General features: G+C 41.7%; 1 protein-coding gene across 4 annotated transcripts in view; it reads left to right on the forward strand.

The window, feature by feature from the left end:
• The window catches only part of pip5k1bb (phosphatidylinositol-4-phosphate 5-kinase, type I, beta b), a 35,883-nt gene that overhangs the window by 16,763 nt on the left and 2,096 nt on the right, over positions 1-17,024 (forward strand). For all 4 annotated transcript variants that reach the window (XM_040156023.1, XM_040156024.1, XM_040156025.1 and 1 more), the window contains exons 6-13: positions 2,604-2,756; positions 3,164-3,463; positions 9,979-10,175; positions 10,558-10,641; positions 11,509-11,557; positions 11,680-11,764; positions 13,619-13,777; positions 15,553-15,679. In XM_040156023.1, the coding sequence (XP_040011957.1) occupies positions 2,604-2,756; positions 3,164-3,463; positions 9,979-10,175; positions 10,558-10,641; positions 11,509-11,557; positions 11,680-11,764; positions 13,619-13,777; positions 15,553-15,679 (1,154 nt within the window). The remainder of the gene's footprint in view (positions 1-2,603; positions 2,757-3,163; positions 3,464-9,978; positions 10,176-10,557; positions 10,642-11,508; positions 11,558-11,679; positions 11,765-13,618; positions 13,778-15,552; positions 15,680-17,024) is intronic.

Consider the following 17,024-nt stretch of genomic DNA (forward strand, 5'->3'; position numbering starts at 1 on the left):
CTCAGTAGCTGATTTATTTTTCATCATGAACAGTCAAGTCTGATTTTGTCCCACTTTGTCTATACACGCACATGTCAAAAACAGAAATAGAAAAATGATCATTGGCATTGGCCTGCTGGTTGTCTTTATCTTGAATTACTATCCATTGACTGAATGCTAATCTTCCACCTTAGTCCATTCTTAATTGTAACAAAATCCAGCGTGTTTTTTATTGAAAAGTGGGCGGGTAATGCCACGCCCCATCTGTGCAGGGGAAATACGGGATGGGAGGGTGAATTCAAGGCACAACATTGGGGTGGTGGCGATATCGGAAGTAATGACTGAGCTAATGGAGCGTGCCTTCATTATGACGGCTTTAACCAGCTCCCAGTAGTGAAGGAAATCAGCAGATGATTCTGTGAATTCCCAGCAGAATCAAAGACACAAACACACAGAGAAACAGATACAGAACAAGAGAGTAATGTGTTTGAAGGGATTCTGACAGACTATTTCAACAGGAGCATATTGATAATTCTTTTTTTTTGTGTCTATGAAAATATTCCGACTGAGGTCTAATATCCCTCATGAGGCATTCAAACAACCCTGTCAAAGGCCTTTATTTACGTGCGCTACATGCCATCCTGTATATTAATTTAATTTGCTGCTCACCAGACTGTACCTTGTTGCCATGTTCATCCCTTCCCTACACATGTGCTTCTTGCTTGGAACAGAAATTAGATTTTGTGTAATCTTGTTTGGGCTTTATCATGTTATGACGCCGTTTTCCTATTTTCTGTCTGCCTCCAAGCCTTTCTGAAATCTCCACCAGCTGCATTTTTGTTTTTAGAATGCCAAATTTGTTTCTGCAAAAGTGAAAGACAAAAGAGAGACAGATATTAAATGTTTCTTCAAAGCAGCAAAGGGTGCCTTGTGTAAGGCACAGCAGCTTTGTGGATGTGCTCATGATTGATGTCCTTGAGGTGATGATGAATTCATTCAGACAGAGGGTACAAAGCAGAGTGTAATTAAAACAGAGAAAACACACACACACACATAGTATCCTGAATGCAAATGCAATAAACTGCGGATATGTTTGTGCTGGTAAGTCAATGTGACTGCAGACGGTCATCAGTGGAATAGTCTCTGGAGAGGGAGAGTGGATGCCTCCAGTGTATCTCCTCTCCTCTGAACATGTTGCTCTCATAACGCACTGATTAACATCTAACACTGCTCTGTAGTCTGCTGCTCTCACAGGCTCTCCCCCACACGTTGATTGCCACGTTGTGATGAAGGCTCTCGATCTGTGCTGGGGTTTTATGAGACGCAGCACAAGCAGTAATTGCTCCTGTTACCCTCAGCTGTTGTGAAGCAGAACTGGAATTTCTACAGTTAATGGAAATTTGTTTTTCTAGCAATAAACCAAATGTCAATAGAAACCCTCTTTCATTGACATGCTGGTAAAATATGGCTGTAAGTATATATACTATATGGCCAAAAGTATGTGGACAATCGTACTGTACCATGTAATTTTGGTTTTTCTGCTTTTTCTTGGTTTAGACTAGGCCCCTTAGTTCCAACTAAAGGAAATCTTAATGCTACAGCATACAGTGATATTTTGAAATACAGTGACCTTTGAAATATGTGACAAGGGTTTAAGGGAAACCCAGCTCAATGCCCCTATGCAAAAAGTCAGGTCCATAAAGAAATGGTTTTCCCACTTTGTTATGGTAGAGCTTGACTGGCCTGCCAGCCTTGACCTCATCTGCCCTAGGATGAACTTGAACACCAAATTTGAGCCAGGCCTTATTGTGAAACATCAGTGCCCAACCTCACTATTGCTGTTCTGGCTGAATGGAAGCAAATCCCTGCAGCCAGGTCACAAGGTTGTTGAAAGTCTTTGTCAGGCCTGCATTAACCCACTAATTCAAAAACTAGGTGTTGGTGTCTGTTGATGCTTGTTTCTCACACTGACTGTGCATTATGTAGCTATTACTTAGTAATTAGTAATGGGTTTGTTGTGGTCATTTGGTTAAGCACACATTAATTTAAGAATATACACTATGTACGCAAAAATGTTGATTCCGGTTTCATTTTTGCATACAGTTTTCCCAATTAAACTTTTAATCTTTCAAATTACCACAAACTAAGGGCTTCAGGCCCCATGAGAGTCTGAGGTCCCTGAGCAGTTTCCTTTTTTTCCCAGCCTGTAATCCTGTAGTCTTGACCTTTGCAGAAAACTGGAGGCTATTATAGCAGCATTATATATTGTTAGCAATCACATATGGTACAGCTGTAATGATCAGGTGTCCATATACTTTTGGCCACATAGTGTAGGAAGCCACTAAAACAAAAACAAGTATTTAAATAGAAACCTCGTGCTTTTGTATTACAGGATTTACTGTAAACACCCTAAGGCCAGTGAAGATTTACTACAGTTTTTTTTCTTCCAGAAAGAAACAAAGAAAGGATGTCTGTGGTGTACCACCATTGTTTAATCATGTTTTCCACATAACTTTAAATAGTGTTTTCATTTTTTTCTGTATAGTAGTTTATGTGTTTATAGCTGTTTTTGTTTGTTTAATGTGAAATGTTAAACTGCTTTGTTTATGTTTTTCCTTCCTCAGTACTCCCTGGTAAATGAGCCTCTGATTGAGCTGGCCAACCCGGGGGCTAGCGGCTCTCTCTTCTACCTAACCAGCGATGACGAGTTCATCATTAAAACCGTCCAGCACAAAGAGGCCAAGTTTCTCCAGAGATTGCTACCTGGATACTACATGGTGAGGCACTTAAGGTCGCTTCATGAGGTCTCCAGCACCCGATTAGGTGGCAAAACTCAATTTTTGAGTGTTTAATGAGTGTCTAAAACCCTCTTAGAGTGAAATTTGAACAGATCCCATCATCAGATGCTTAAATGGCATTAACAAGATGCAGTGAACATTCTCATTAGCTCCAGCTGTAAGGCACCATCAGACTGAAAAGCGGCTCAGTCAAGGGGGAGCGGCAACACACTAATAACTAAAAAGCTATCATATTTATCAGGTAATTTCCAACATAATATAGCCCTTCACAAATTAGGAACCAAATGTTCCAAACCAAACCAAAGCACCAAGTCTACACAAAGTATATTTGTATATGTTGGTCCTGCTCACAGCAGTGTGACCCTGTACGCTCTTTAAATTCACAGAACTTGAACCAGAACCCACGCACACTGCTGCCCAAGTTTTATGGCCTGTACTGTATCCAGTCCGGAGGCATCAACATCCGACTGGTGGTGATGAACAATGTGCTGCCTCGCTCCGTCAAGATGCACTACAAATATGATCTGAAGGGATCCACCTACAAGAGACGAGCGTCCAGGAAAGAGAGGGAGAAGGCCTGTCCGACCTACAAAGATCTGGACTTTCAGGACATGCATGAGGAAGGGCTTTACTTTGATGCAGAGACGTACAACAACCTAATGAAGACCCTGCAGAGAGACTGTCGGGTAGGTGATTTTAGCAGTGTGTGTGGAGCATGCTAATTTTGTGTATGTGTGCTCATTCTTGTCTCTGTCTGTTCACTGAACTGGCTTTGAAATCCCAAAATCATACCACAACAGGAGGAACACTGTATTTCCATAAAATCAAGCTGTGCAACAAACAAGGAAGTTAAGGTTCAGGTGATTTTTGTTTCATTATCAGACTACTTTCGTTAAAAACTTTCCTTTATCTTGAATTCTCATGCCTTGATTCCTTCGCTAAAACATTCTAACCTAGATTGAAGCTCTGATATGGACATTATCTCACGTGCCAGATCAGAGCTTATAGTAGATTGCTTTTAAGCTAGGAATTTACTCAAGGGAAGGGACATAGCTGTTGATGGGATGTCACTGACCTCTCATTATTGTAACCAGTTATGGAAGCTGAAACACCAACACATGCAACTCTGTAAGTTAACCACGTTGTGTTCTAGTTCAGGACAGCGTGTGTGCATCTTAATGGGACAAAATGTTTTGAAAATACAATTCCCATGTGTTTGCCAGTGGGGCCGCAGTGTGTTTCCGCTGTGTGTGCAGTTCAGTTGCCCCGGGCTCTTTTCTCCCTTCTCTGCACTGCTATGTTTAAGTACATGTCAGCTCTCCAAACACTGAATATGAATAAGATGGGATCCTGGTAGTGTGAGAGACTCAGAGTGTGATCCAAAGATAGTCCTCCAGTCTAAAGGCTTGCATTCTTCTCAGTTTCAACGCAGAGGGCGGGACACTGTCTGCTGGAGGAGGATAGTTAGAGTACAATAGGAGACATGATCTGTGCTCTTGTGATCCACCAGTACTTCTATTAGAAGAACTAAAAAAGAGGACTCAAAATTAGTTTTTTGAAATAGATCAAAGATTGAAGCATTTGTTATCCTTTGGTCTATCTACATTACATTAGTGTTAGAGGAAATGTTTGTGGAATCAGCTTGGAGACTGAAGGACCATGTATAATAAATTTTCATATTTTGCTGACTTGTTTGCAGACCACAGTTGTAAAAAAAAAAAAAAGAACAAGCCTCCAGGCTTTAAAAAAACAATAGAAACAGGAACAGACGAGCTGAATTGCTGATTTCCTTGTTCACTGTCTCGAAAAAAAACAACAACAAGTGAGATACTGTGGTGCCTGGACTCTTAAAACCAGTGCATGTCAAACTTTTTTAGTTTCTTTATCATATATGGCACCCCTAGATGGTTCAATGTAGAACTATATTACAGGGTACAAGCTCTTCTCTCCAGAAGCCTGGAAGTCAAAGAGCCTCTTACGGAAAAGGTTCAATTTTCTGTAAAAAAAATGTTAACCTTTTTGTGCCAAAAGTGTCTTTTATGTGGGGGATACTGTGGGGTTCCTTTTTGGAGTTTTAAGAGTTCAGACCACATACTGTATGTGCTAGAAATAAAAAAGGTCACAGATGGGTTCAAAAACAGTAAAACATTAGATTCATATAATGACACAGTCATGATAGTATGATAAATCTTTAAGCTTGGATCCTCAGGAAACTATAGATAGCTGTCCCTAATGTGCAGTGACATTCCTACCCTGTTCTCTCAAGACAAGGTGAATAGCTTCTTGGGATAGCTTTATGGGTGATGACAAAATGACTTCCAGTCACTGATTTAACGCATTTTATCCTCATTGTGGCTGGCTAATGATGGGCTTTAGAGCCCAAAGCCATCTGTCTTGTAATCCCATTTGCGCTGCTTCACATACAGTAGCTGCACATATACACACCTGCAGTACGTACCCACAACTACTACAAGGGGTCTGGGCTCTGATAGTCGCCCTGGAATCAGACCAGGATGTTACTGTAAGTGTGGATAGGTGTTTTAGACCAGGCCCAGAGACCAGGAGAAAGACTCCCTGCACAAGTTCCTGCTGGGCTAGGCCAACCTGCGAGACCTGGCAACCCTGCATTGCATCATTCGGCTAACAACTTAATGAGTTCCATTACATGAGCCTCAGCTTAAATGGTTCAGTTTTTAGAGTGTGGGAATAGAAGACGTTGATGCTTTTGCCAAGCAGTGATTGATGGCATATGGAGCAGAGTTAGTTGTAATGAACATTGTGATGCTGTGGATATATTTAGTTGAGCCTGTTAGATAACAGAGCTCTCTCCTCTTCTCTTCTCCTTTGTGTTATATCAAAAAGCAAATTTAAAGCTACATAACTTTTATTATGTGTTAGAGTAAATTTTCTGGTTCTACCAGACTAGTTTGTGGTTTAGTGTTGCTCTTTCGGGAAAGTGTATCCTCAGAGTATCCTTCCAGGATAGGTGTGTAAACAAGTGTGAACAACTGTTGCTTTCCCACCTTTTAAGTCAAACAGTATCTGGATCACAAGCCTTTGGACAAACCTGGGTCTTGTGATGTTAGGTTAGAACGAGATTACCAGAAATTCAGGCGAACTTCAAGTGCTCTCCTCAGCTTATGGCCCTTTTCATCGTCATTAGCCGATATGCTGACTTTTTCAATATTACCTGTTTCCTTTTGAATGTTTTCTTAAGTAGATTGCAGCCAGAATGACATCCTCCTTTCTTGCTAAGTCAGTGCTTCCTTAATGTTTAACCTGGCAGCACATACACATTTAAAACCTTGCACAAACATACTCTAGACATGTACTCTCTACATGCTATGAGTGCATGTACAGGCCTCTGTGTGCCACATACTGTATGTGGTGTGGTTCGTGTGTCTTTATATATATATATATATATATATATATATATATATATATCTAAGTGAAACCGTTGAGCAGCAGCTGTTAGAGGCTCTGTGCTGTGCACTTTGTTATTGTAATGGCTTCCTGCGTTCGCCCCCTGAGCGGGAAGCAAATTGCCCTCTAAGCAGAATCCATTTCCATGAGTAAGCATCTAACCCCGTCACCCCAGGAGAGGCCGGGGACCAAAACACAGAAGGTGCGTCGGCAGAAGCCAAGCAACAGGGGGTGAGGGGTTCCAAGGGAACGAGGAAGTGGAAGGGGATTGCTGTCCTGTGAAAGTACATGCAGTGTGGCCTCTGAAAAATAAATTTTAGGTATTTTTCCAGAGTGTGCAGTGATATGATTTCTATTTCATAGGAATGTGGGAGGTCAGAGTAGAGCTGAAGTTGAAAGCAGAGCGTGCAATGCTTTTGAGATAATCAGATATTTCTGCGATGTGGGACACTTGTAGGGAAACACAGGGTATGCCCGCTTCCTTTTCAAAGTACTATATGTAGGTTTTCCCTATCGCTACTTAGCCAACGTTAGCATTAACAGCTGTTAACTTGCCAGTCTAGAAGAAACGTTGCGAGTTCAGCAACAAACCTCATTCCTTTACTCGCCAAGAGCTTTCACCAGCAGTGGAAAGCATCGCCAATGTTAACTCTTGTATTGCTTCTTTTTCTATCACTTCTTTTCTTTTACTGAGGTTAGCATGCTAACCAGCTAGCCCGAGCCCATCCCACCTCGTAATACTACTTTGCGATAGTGAGTCACTGTACTGTCCAGTCTGCCCTCAGTTAAGTATGAGAGGAACAAGAAGTAGTGCTGCCCAGAGAGTGTACGCTAACCTCTTGTCTTGTGAACCGACGATGGCTGAGGCTCTTGGTAAGGAAACAGCTGTTAATGCTGACGTTGGCTATATAGCAATAGCGACAACTTACATATAGCACCTTTAAGTCTCCTCTCTCCATTACTCTGCAGCTCACCTGATACTACCCAGATGCCAAAGCAACACAAGGCCATAATAATTTGTTTTGAGCTCTACTGTACAGAGAAAGTGAGACAGAGTGGGGTTATTGTCGGGTTAGTGTGTGTTTGTTGCCAGTCTGGTGCTGGCCGTTTGTGATTTTTAACAGAGAGCAGCAGAGAAGAGTATCACGACCTTGTTGCATTACAGACTTTGAACAGTTTTGTTCACGGCATGTGTTTGATAGCAGAGACCTCGTCATCATGGGGACAACCCAGACCAAATGACATTTAGATACTTTTAGAGCTCAGCTTGAGTATTTGTGAAGTGGATCTCCTTTACTTTTGGATACGAACAAGCGTAGAGGTAAAAAGATACAGACAGTGCAGGCATGCATGCTTGGTAGGGGAACAATAATGGGTTGCGTAGCAGCTAGTGTAGCCAATCATAAACAACCATTTACTGTATGGTTCAACCTCTTCTGAGCCATTTTGATCCTGTGACAACAATGGCTTCTCTCACTCTCAGCTGCAGAAAACCAAGGCTGTGACCTTGCAGTTGAAAGTCAGCAAGGCTTCAACAGGATCCTCAACCACATTCAGGGCGCTCTGTTTTTACCACAAGACATGGCTTGAACATGTTAAATACACAGATCAAGGGCTGTGACTAAGGATAATTTTCATAAGCGACTGGTCTACTGATTATTTTCTCTATTAAATGCTCGGTGTACAGGATAACCAGGAAATGGTTAGCATTTTAGAAGCTAGAAACTAGTTTTTGCTTGTTTTTCCTGTTGCTAATTAATTTTCTGCTGATGGACTAATCCGTTATTTGAATAATCATTGCAGCTCCAAATGTCCTCTTACAAATTTGTAATGTTAAATTATTAAGTTATTAAATTTGAAATGGTGCATACTTTCATTGTAGTTGTCTCAGACCACCAAAAAGGATGTTTTAACGTTGCGTTTATTACAGTTGTTAGTCTTTTTTTTTTTTTTTTGGAACAGATTCAGAACAGAGGAAGAAAAAAGAAGACAATGCCAAAATCTAGAAATTGTTATGGAACTGTTCTGCTTAATTTAAAGTAAATTCAGTCTTTAATTAAAGTCTAATACATTGTGTCATGGGTAGCAGGTTGTACTCATGAATTATAGATGCATACTTTAGCCGAAACATTCCCATGATGGCAATTGGACTCAGAGTCAGCGTATATACACAGGACCAATGCGTCAGCAAGGCCAAAAAGGAGTGTAAGAGGCTCTGTGTTCTGTCTTTTCAGCAGACAGACTCATACTTAAGAAAGCTTGCAGTGTATTAGTGTCACGCCAGCCAGCACTATGTTGAAATCCACTGCCCTGCTGGCACAGGGATAGATGGGTGGAGGAGTGCTACAGGGTGGAACATACTGAGAGACAGAAATCAGAGATTTGTTGAAGATCAGAGGCTGCTGAGACAAAGCTCACTTCCCTCTTTAGCCTTTCCCATTCACTGGAAGAAAACTGAGCTGTGTTTGAAATGAGAGCAGAGGGCAGGTTGCCCAGGGGAGAGACCCAAACACTTGGCTGTTATGCATCTAAGGATCAGTAATATTCCACTTATCACACCGATATTTTTCTGTACCTGTACATATAAACGGCATTTTTCATAATTCAAAGAAAATATTTAGAACAAACAACCATAGAAATGCAGCTGTTTTCTTTCTGGTGTGACGGTTTGATTGTTTGCCTAGGAAAGCGGGGGCCAGGACACACAGTAATGGCCTTCTGTAGGCAGCCTAGTGTGCGTGGCTCTATTCAAAATGGCTGTTGTTTGAATAGGCTGGGGGAGTTAGAGTGAAGGGATGCAAATCGTTGATATGGAACAGGCGAAGCTCAGACAAAAGCCCCACTGTTTGTTTGAGTCAGTCATTAAGTCTATTTTGTGTTTGTGTGTCCCCTTGTGCATGTATGAATGTGTGTAACTATGACTTTATACTATGCATGAAAATGGGTTATCTAGAGACCAAACCACTATTAGTCTCACACTCTTCACAAACACAGGCCAGTTTTCTCTGGATTCTGGGTCATGGCTCTCTTTGATTATATGAGAATATTTTTCCTGTACAGAACATGAATGTGTTATTCATGGACTGTAAATCAGAAGGTCTAAGGCTTTATTATGACAGAGGATTCGATGACAGTCACATGAATTTTGGATTCTTGTTTTCTGATTGAAGGGAACTGAAGGGATTGAATGGAAAGTGTATTTGTAGAAGTAAATAGCTTCAAGTCCAGAATTCTAAACTTATAAACTTATTATGAACTTTTTCCCAGCCTAAGTCATAGGATAAGCCTGGCTACCTGGCAGGGACCCCGGTCCCATTCTCAGTTCAAGCCCGTGCTTCTCTCTCTACCCTTGTCTTGCCACAAGACTACTTTACTTGAGCACTAGGGGACGTAAAGTCACAAAGTCCCTGGGAACCCTGCGAAAGGCTCCTCAGACAAGTCAATGTGCGACACTTGGCTCAAGGTCGAGAAACACTTTGTTTATTTAGCTCAAAACTGATTTAAACAGAGATCTCCTTTTGCCAGCTTTCTGGTCTTTTAAATATGTTGGGTGATTAAAGTGTTTTTGGGAGGAAAAAATGTGTTTTTCAAAACATTTCATAATGTCGTTATAATTACCATGGGGGAATTGAAGGTGAAGCATGCAGTCCAGGAGATGAATCTCTTCAGTGTTCAAACGGGTCACAGAAAATGTGAAATATCCTGTCATTAGCATCAATTATTAATAAACTCATCAAGCATTTCTCGTAAAATCTGCCTTCTTTGTAATTTTTCATAGGTGCTGGAGAGTTTTAAGATCATGGACTACAGTCTGCTGCTGGGTGTGCACGTCCTGGACCAGAGAGAGGGGGGCGAGTCGGGCCAGGCAGGGGGCGACGGGAGGAGACCTGTGGGTCAGAAGGTCCTTTACTCCACTGCCATGGAGTCCATCCAGGGGGACGGCAAGGCAGCTGAAGCCCTCACCACAGACGACACGTGAGTCGGCTCAGCTGGGGGAGAACACACACATTATGCACACATATTTGGGCATTCACACTTTGCCTTTGTCTCTCTCTTAATCTCCACCTTTTCTCTCACAGACACAGTTATACAACTGTGCTCATGCCTCACACAGGACACTCAAACAGTGTACACACAGTCAGGCTCTCATATAACCATAGCTACACAAATACAAACACAGAAACTGTTCTGCATATTTACAACAATACACATGAATGTAAATACCGTAAGTGTCTCTTTTACAAACACTTGTAAAAGTGCAGAGGCATATTGCCTTTATTCGAACAGTGTTTCAAGCACTGGAGAAGAAGAACAGTCGCTAGTCTCTGACTGCTGGTGTGTTTTATCTCTGTTGTAGGATGGGTGGCATCCCTGCCAAAACACACAAAGAAGAAAAGCTGCTCATATTCCTGGGTATCATAGATATTCTACAGTCATACAGGTACTGATCTTTAGGAAATTATATTAACCTGCCGTCAGACCTACTGTCTGTTCTAATTCTAACACTGGAGCTTTCTTATTATTGCTGATTGAAATATTCATGAATCTGTTGACTTTCTAAGCCATGAAACCCATTTAAATCTGACTGCATGATCTGCAGAAAGATCTGTCTCAATATCTGAAAAGTAAAATGACTCATTGATAACCAGTAAAGAAGACAGTTGAGAGGATTGACCATGAATAGTTCAGTATGACAGCACGGCATGATTCTCTCTGAGCAACTGCTTCGATTGATGCTTGCCCTACGACAAGACCTCTTAATGTTGAATAATCACCCTTTATTGATAGAAAGAGCTACAAGCCACTTTACCACACTCCTAAAAGGACCCAAGACTTTTCCTCTATCCAACATGATTTCAGTCAGTCTTCTTTATTTACTCATTGATTTTTATGTCTGGAGAGCAAGCAGTGAGTCAGGAGGAGGAAGGGTTTTGGCTCATCGGCTTTTCGAAATTGTTGAAATCATTGCATAAATCTTTGACTTGTTTGGTCGAGGCATCAAATGCACAAAGAGTGGGTGAGGTGAGATCAGGTCAGGGAAGAAAGATAATTAGGCCCAATTTGTCTCCACTTTTCCTGCCTTATTTCTGTTTGCTTGTCTCACTCAGAAACAAACCTTAAAGGTTAAACATCACATAACTTAAAACTTAATTGTTTTTTCTGCTAAAATTCTTGAAAATAACCTTAGTTTATGCTCCGCCAAGAGAGAAAGGGGAAGCATCTCAGGTTTGATCAAGCATAAAGGGGAAGTTGTTGCGTAAGCGGATACAGTTCTGATGAGGCTTCCTCTTGTTTTTTCTCTCCAAAGGTTCATTAAAAAGTTGGAACACTCATGGAAAGCCCTGGTGTATGATGGTGTAAGTTGATAGTTTGCTTAAATCTGACACTACTGGTTGGATGAATGAGCCTTTTGTTTGAACACATACTCTTAAGTCTACTGCCTAATAAAAGCCCAGCATTTTTCTCTACCTGTCCCCAGGACTCCGTCTCGGTGCACCGGCCCGGCTTTTATGCCAGCCGCTTCCTCAAGTTCATGAGCACACGGGTCTTCAGGAAGACTCAGCGTAAGTCTGAAGGCTGACCATGGTCACACATAGGAGGGAAGGCAGCCCACATACCGAGAAACAAAGGGGAAGGGGCAGCAATGGGAAGTGGAAAGTAGGAAATCCTGACCTGATAAGGAAAGTGAATTTGTAGACAGGCTTTATTGTCTATTACTAGGCATTTGCGTGTCAATGTGACATGATTAGATCAGTGGTAACTCAATTCTGTTGACTGCAACATTAACTGGAATATTGTTTCCTTCTACTGTCCTCCCTTTTCTTTAAAATTAAGGACTTCATGTTGGTTATGTGTAAACAATCATGTGGCTACGTCATACAAAACAGACTGAGATTGCGATGTGATTAAGGTAACTTTACTGTCTCCCATTGGAGAACATTGTCTAGGATTGGGGGAACTGCTGCATCAAACAGAAGTTACAAACATTACAGTAAACACATTAAATACACATAAGATAGGCACACATTTGCAAATATTACCCTGACACTAACACACCTCTCACTTTACACACACAAAGTCACGTAAGCCGTAGATAAAACCCCCGGTTATCTTTCTGTCTGTCCTGCAGGAGTTGCCCTTTGATAACTTTGACTGACAGAGGTATGAATGAATGCTTATAGCGGTTGTGCTTACATAGAGGGACCCTGTACCTCCCTTCCAGAGTTCATTAGCACATACTCAGAGTTCAACACATGGGAAGGGTCAGATACCGATTAGTGGGCCGCTCAAAAATGTCTTGAGGAGTGACGGGTGTGGGCGTTCCCATAATTTTCCTGCCGTTTTAACCAGATTCCATATTTGAGCTTTAAACTTGACTGTTTGGTTTCTGAACCAGCTGGCCATACCATAACACAAGATGGACTCTATAGTAGCTCTGTAAAAAATTAACATGATATTCCTGCAGACACCAAAAACTCTGAGTCTCTGAAGGAAAATGGAGGCACAGATGGATTTTCGTACAGACACTTGCCACATGTGTGTGCCGGTGAAGCTCACTATCAATCTGGTCCCCTAAGTATTTGTAAGAAGTCACCTGTCTAATCTCCAATTGATCCAATCTGAATTTCTAAGTACTTCAAGACAAGTTGCAGTATTGTGGAGATGGCATCATTTGTAGTGTAATTTCTTCTATGTGGCGATCCGGAAACTCACAAACACACAAAAAAACAACAACAAAAAAGCGCACAGAAGGAAACAGTTACACACCACTGAGGTGGGTAAAAATTTAAGGTCAAAAACTCATTTAGTCTAATACAGATGAAATTGATTCCCATTTTTAATGCCCGCCAAACCCGTAGATATCCGGCATGCGGAGCTGATGGTTTGCGTGACAGACTGATTGATCCTCTGTCAAGTTTAACGCCAAACCCTTAAACCGGTTTATCCTCAGAGTCTATTATCAGGGTGTGTAGGTAAAGTCATGAAGCTGTTTTGGAACATCACATTAACATCAAATGTAGTAACAATTGTTATGTAACCACACAGGACCCCCTTGTGGAACTCAACATGGCTGAAGCATTGATTTGAGGATTTAGCCGTGCTATTAACCATCGCCAAGTCCCATTAGAGAGAGATGACAGGAAAGGATTTCATTTCACGCCTTGCTCTGGAGGCAGAATAAGGATGGCTTAGGGGACACTTTTGTATTTGTCACTAGGCATTTTAACAGTTTAATAACTTTACTGCTAATCTTGAAGGCAAAGCGTTGGGGTTTTATTGTGTGTGAACATTGCTTCATTCAGGATAACCGTCTCTTTCCTCTGTCTCCTCCAATTATCTTCTCCTCTTACGTCTCTCTGCCTCTGCTTCCCTGAATCTCGATCTCTCTCTTTTCTGTGCTCCTTTTTGCTCTGCAGCAATTCGATTCTCCCCTTCCAAGAGGACTCGCACTTCCATCCCAGCGTTGAAGTCGTCCTCTCAGGAGATCCTTTCATTGCAGGCAGATGAGAGGAACGAAGAGGACAACAGGGACAGGCTGGGAGGAGCCCGCAGCCTCGCTAGTCTGGACGGACAAGGTACACAAAACAACAATCTTCTAGGAAAAGCTCACTTGAACTGAACTTATAGTTTACCGTGAAGCAGTTTTTTCCATATAGTTTGTAAGACAGCGTATCTTGGATGTTTGACAACATTCAGGGATGTTCAACGAAGTAAGTAATTAATGAGATTGTTTGAAACTCAAAACCTAAACAGTTTTTTTATCCTATATGCACTTGCCATTTTACTGTTATCCTCAACATCTCTAAACTGCCTCCTAATCTGCCATTTTATTTCTTAGTCATTTTCCAGATTTTCCGGCTTTTTAAAGCTTTTTAGAAACACTTGAGGCTCGTAAACAGCCACTTTCATTTGGCTATTAAAATGTTGTCTTCTCAGCACTGTGCCGGGGAAGAAGCTGTCACTGGCTGATATAGTGCTGGGCCTTAATGGAAAGAAAACAGAACCTGCCTTCTCATTAGAATCCTTTTAGATACAGAATTTTCACATAGTAGTGTCCATAGGGCATATTTAATAAAAGAGATGTGTGGTTTTAGGTGCATTATCTTCACCTCCTCTCTCATTCCCTCTCATGATCACAATCTGACCCCAGTACAAGAAGGTGTATGAGCTTGGCGTTTGATAAAGTACGGCAGCAGCGTCTGACCTTTACGTTTGATATGACGAAGAAGTGTTTGCCAACGCTACATCGGAAGATACAAGGGGGGGACGTGGGTGTGGAGCAGAAAGATAACTCACGGGGTCATGTGTCCTCTTTCTCTTTACGACCAGAGCGCTCTCCCAACAGTGTCCCTAGCTGTGATGCAACATGCTATAAAGCGATTTGGATTGTTGCACTTCCTAACCTCTCTTTATGGATACTAAATCAGTCTTAAAGAGGACAGAGGAAATCTGTTTCACTCTGGAGTGTGAGGTTGATACAGAAAAATTTACTGTGTATTAGTTTTATAACCTCCACCAAGGAGGTAAGGTAATCACCCGTGTCTGTTTGTTTGTTTGTGTGTCAGCAGGATTACGCAAAAACTACTGAACGGATTTGCACTGAACTTAGTGGAGGGGTGAGGCACGGGCCGGGGAAGAACCAATTAAATTTTGGGGCAGATCTGGATCATTAACTATGAATTTGAATTTTTTCCTCTGAGGTCTGATGTATGTTCTTTGACATTGGCCTTGGCAGACGTATACACTCTGCTGACTGCATTTTCTACTTTGAACCATTTAATCAATTAACTTAAATCAAAATCTCATGCCCTGCCTTGTCTCAGTAATTAGGCTTGTTTAAGCTTTTTAAGTCCACAGTGGAAATCACAACGGAATTACAAGAATAACTCTTTGTCCTTTCCTTGGTGGCTGATCCAGTGAAAGCTTTACATTTTGATCAATATAGCTATATAAAGCTGTATTGATCATACTGATTGACTAATGGGGCGCTGGGCATCGTCCAAGGAATCATGGCTGTGTGTGTCAGTGTTGGTCGCTGTGTATTCTTTCGGTTAAAAGGGACCTGCACCGATTTTACAGACAAAATTCAGGTTATCATGGGTAGTACTACTCAGCCTGCGAAAAGTTTTATAATATCTGTGTGGATCTGGACGAGCTTTCACAAGTCTGAGAAGTCTCATCTTAGCTTGGGCTTGGAGAGTAAAAATTTATTTAAAAAAAAAAAAAAAACAACACAAAACTGCATTACAAACTGGGAGCGTCGAGTTTGAAAGATGTTGGCATTTACCAGGCCGTAAGCGTCAGACAAAAACATAGGAAATTCACATGCATGTGAATGTTTTCTCCTCAGCTGTGTTCGGTTCATACCTGCGTCCTGATCTGGTCCCTGCCAACCCGTCGTTCTACGAGGGCTCCTCCATGGGAACAATCTCCACCTCCTCCATCTTTGTCAACGTGGACAACCAAACAGAGGAGAGGTAAGGTGCCTGCTTGCTTTTATTATATCATGACACTCTGGGTTGATTTAGGAGTGGATTGAGTAGTTTATCACCTTAAAGCTATGATGCGAGGTCCCTGTACACAGTGTGGCCTTGACGACGAGATGGAAGACAGGTAAATTTGCCACGCCCACCACACGCTCACACACACCCACATTATTGTCACCTGTGTGCTTACATCACATGGTTTTATTGGTGACGTGCGTAATGGAACAGGTGACTCAGCTGGTTTGGCAACATGTATCCAAAACACATACACATACACACACTTCTTGCACGACATACGGACAGTAGAGTCAGGGGACGAGTGGTGTGATGGTGGCTACCGGCACTTTCATTTACAAGACAGGGAGGAAGAAATATTCTGGAAGTACGACACAAATCTTTTCATGACAAGGAATATTTGTTTTTACTTTGGGCAGGAAGGGCTTGGTTGGTTTGACTTGATTTCATTAACCAGCAATTCTTACAGCGTAATTTATTTATTTTAATGGTATAGTGTTGAGGAATAGATGAAGACCTTTATAAGGTATTACCTCATGTGATATTGCAAATAATAATAATAATAATAATAATAATAATAATAATAATAATCAGCATTTATGTGCATTTTACAGGTTTTGTTAAACCCATAACCCACTTCTTAAGAACTTCTTTACATCATCTGGCTGTTCGTAAAGGACAGTTTCATTCTCCCTCTAGAAGCTTCTGAACACTTCGTCCTCTGTCCTCTTCGTGTTCCACCATCTTTCACCTCTCTCCTGTCCAGTAGTGTCAGGTTCTGCTTGCTTTCTGAGGCTCCATTGTGTGACTTGTCCAGTCCTGTCCCCTCATCAGTCACCTGCTGCTGCCCTGACATTGTTCTGTCAACTGTTTTCATAAATATTTAAACAGCAGCTTTGACACAGTCTTGCTCGGTGCCATTATGCTGCAGAAAGACTGTGACAAAAGAGGCCAAGCGGTGCAATGGAGACTTTATATCCACTGACAATAATCCCTGTCTGACAGCTGGTTTGTCTGTCGCAGCAGTAACGCCTTGTGTTGTGATGTTTTAGGGTAGGATTGCTCTAAAGCAAAGCGGTTGTTTACATGTACATCTCACTTTAGCCATCTGTCTCTACAACTGTACTTGTCTGCCACTTTCTCTATCTGGCTTTCAGTTGACATTGAACACAAAAAGTAGTCAGCCACATGCCATAAAAGAGTAAAAAAAACATTCCTGAATTTATCAGGGAGTCACCTGATGTACATGTGAGGAAAACTGCTCTCATTGCCCCCTGGTGGGTGAAGCGGAACGGTGACAGAAAGGGAGGATGAACAAAGG

This window comes from Xiphias gladius, chromosome 19 (assembly GCF_016859285.1).
Source record: "Xiphias gladius isolate SHS-SW01 ecotype Sanya breed wild chromosome 19, ASM1685928v1, whole genome shotgun sequence".
Lineage (NCBI taxonomy): Eukaryota > Metazoa > Chordata > Actinopteri > Istiophoriformes > Xiphiidae > Xiphias > Xiphias gladius.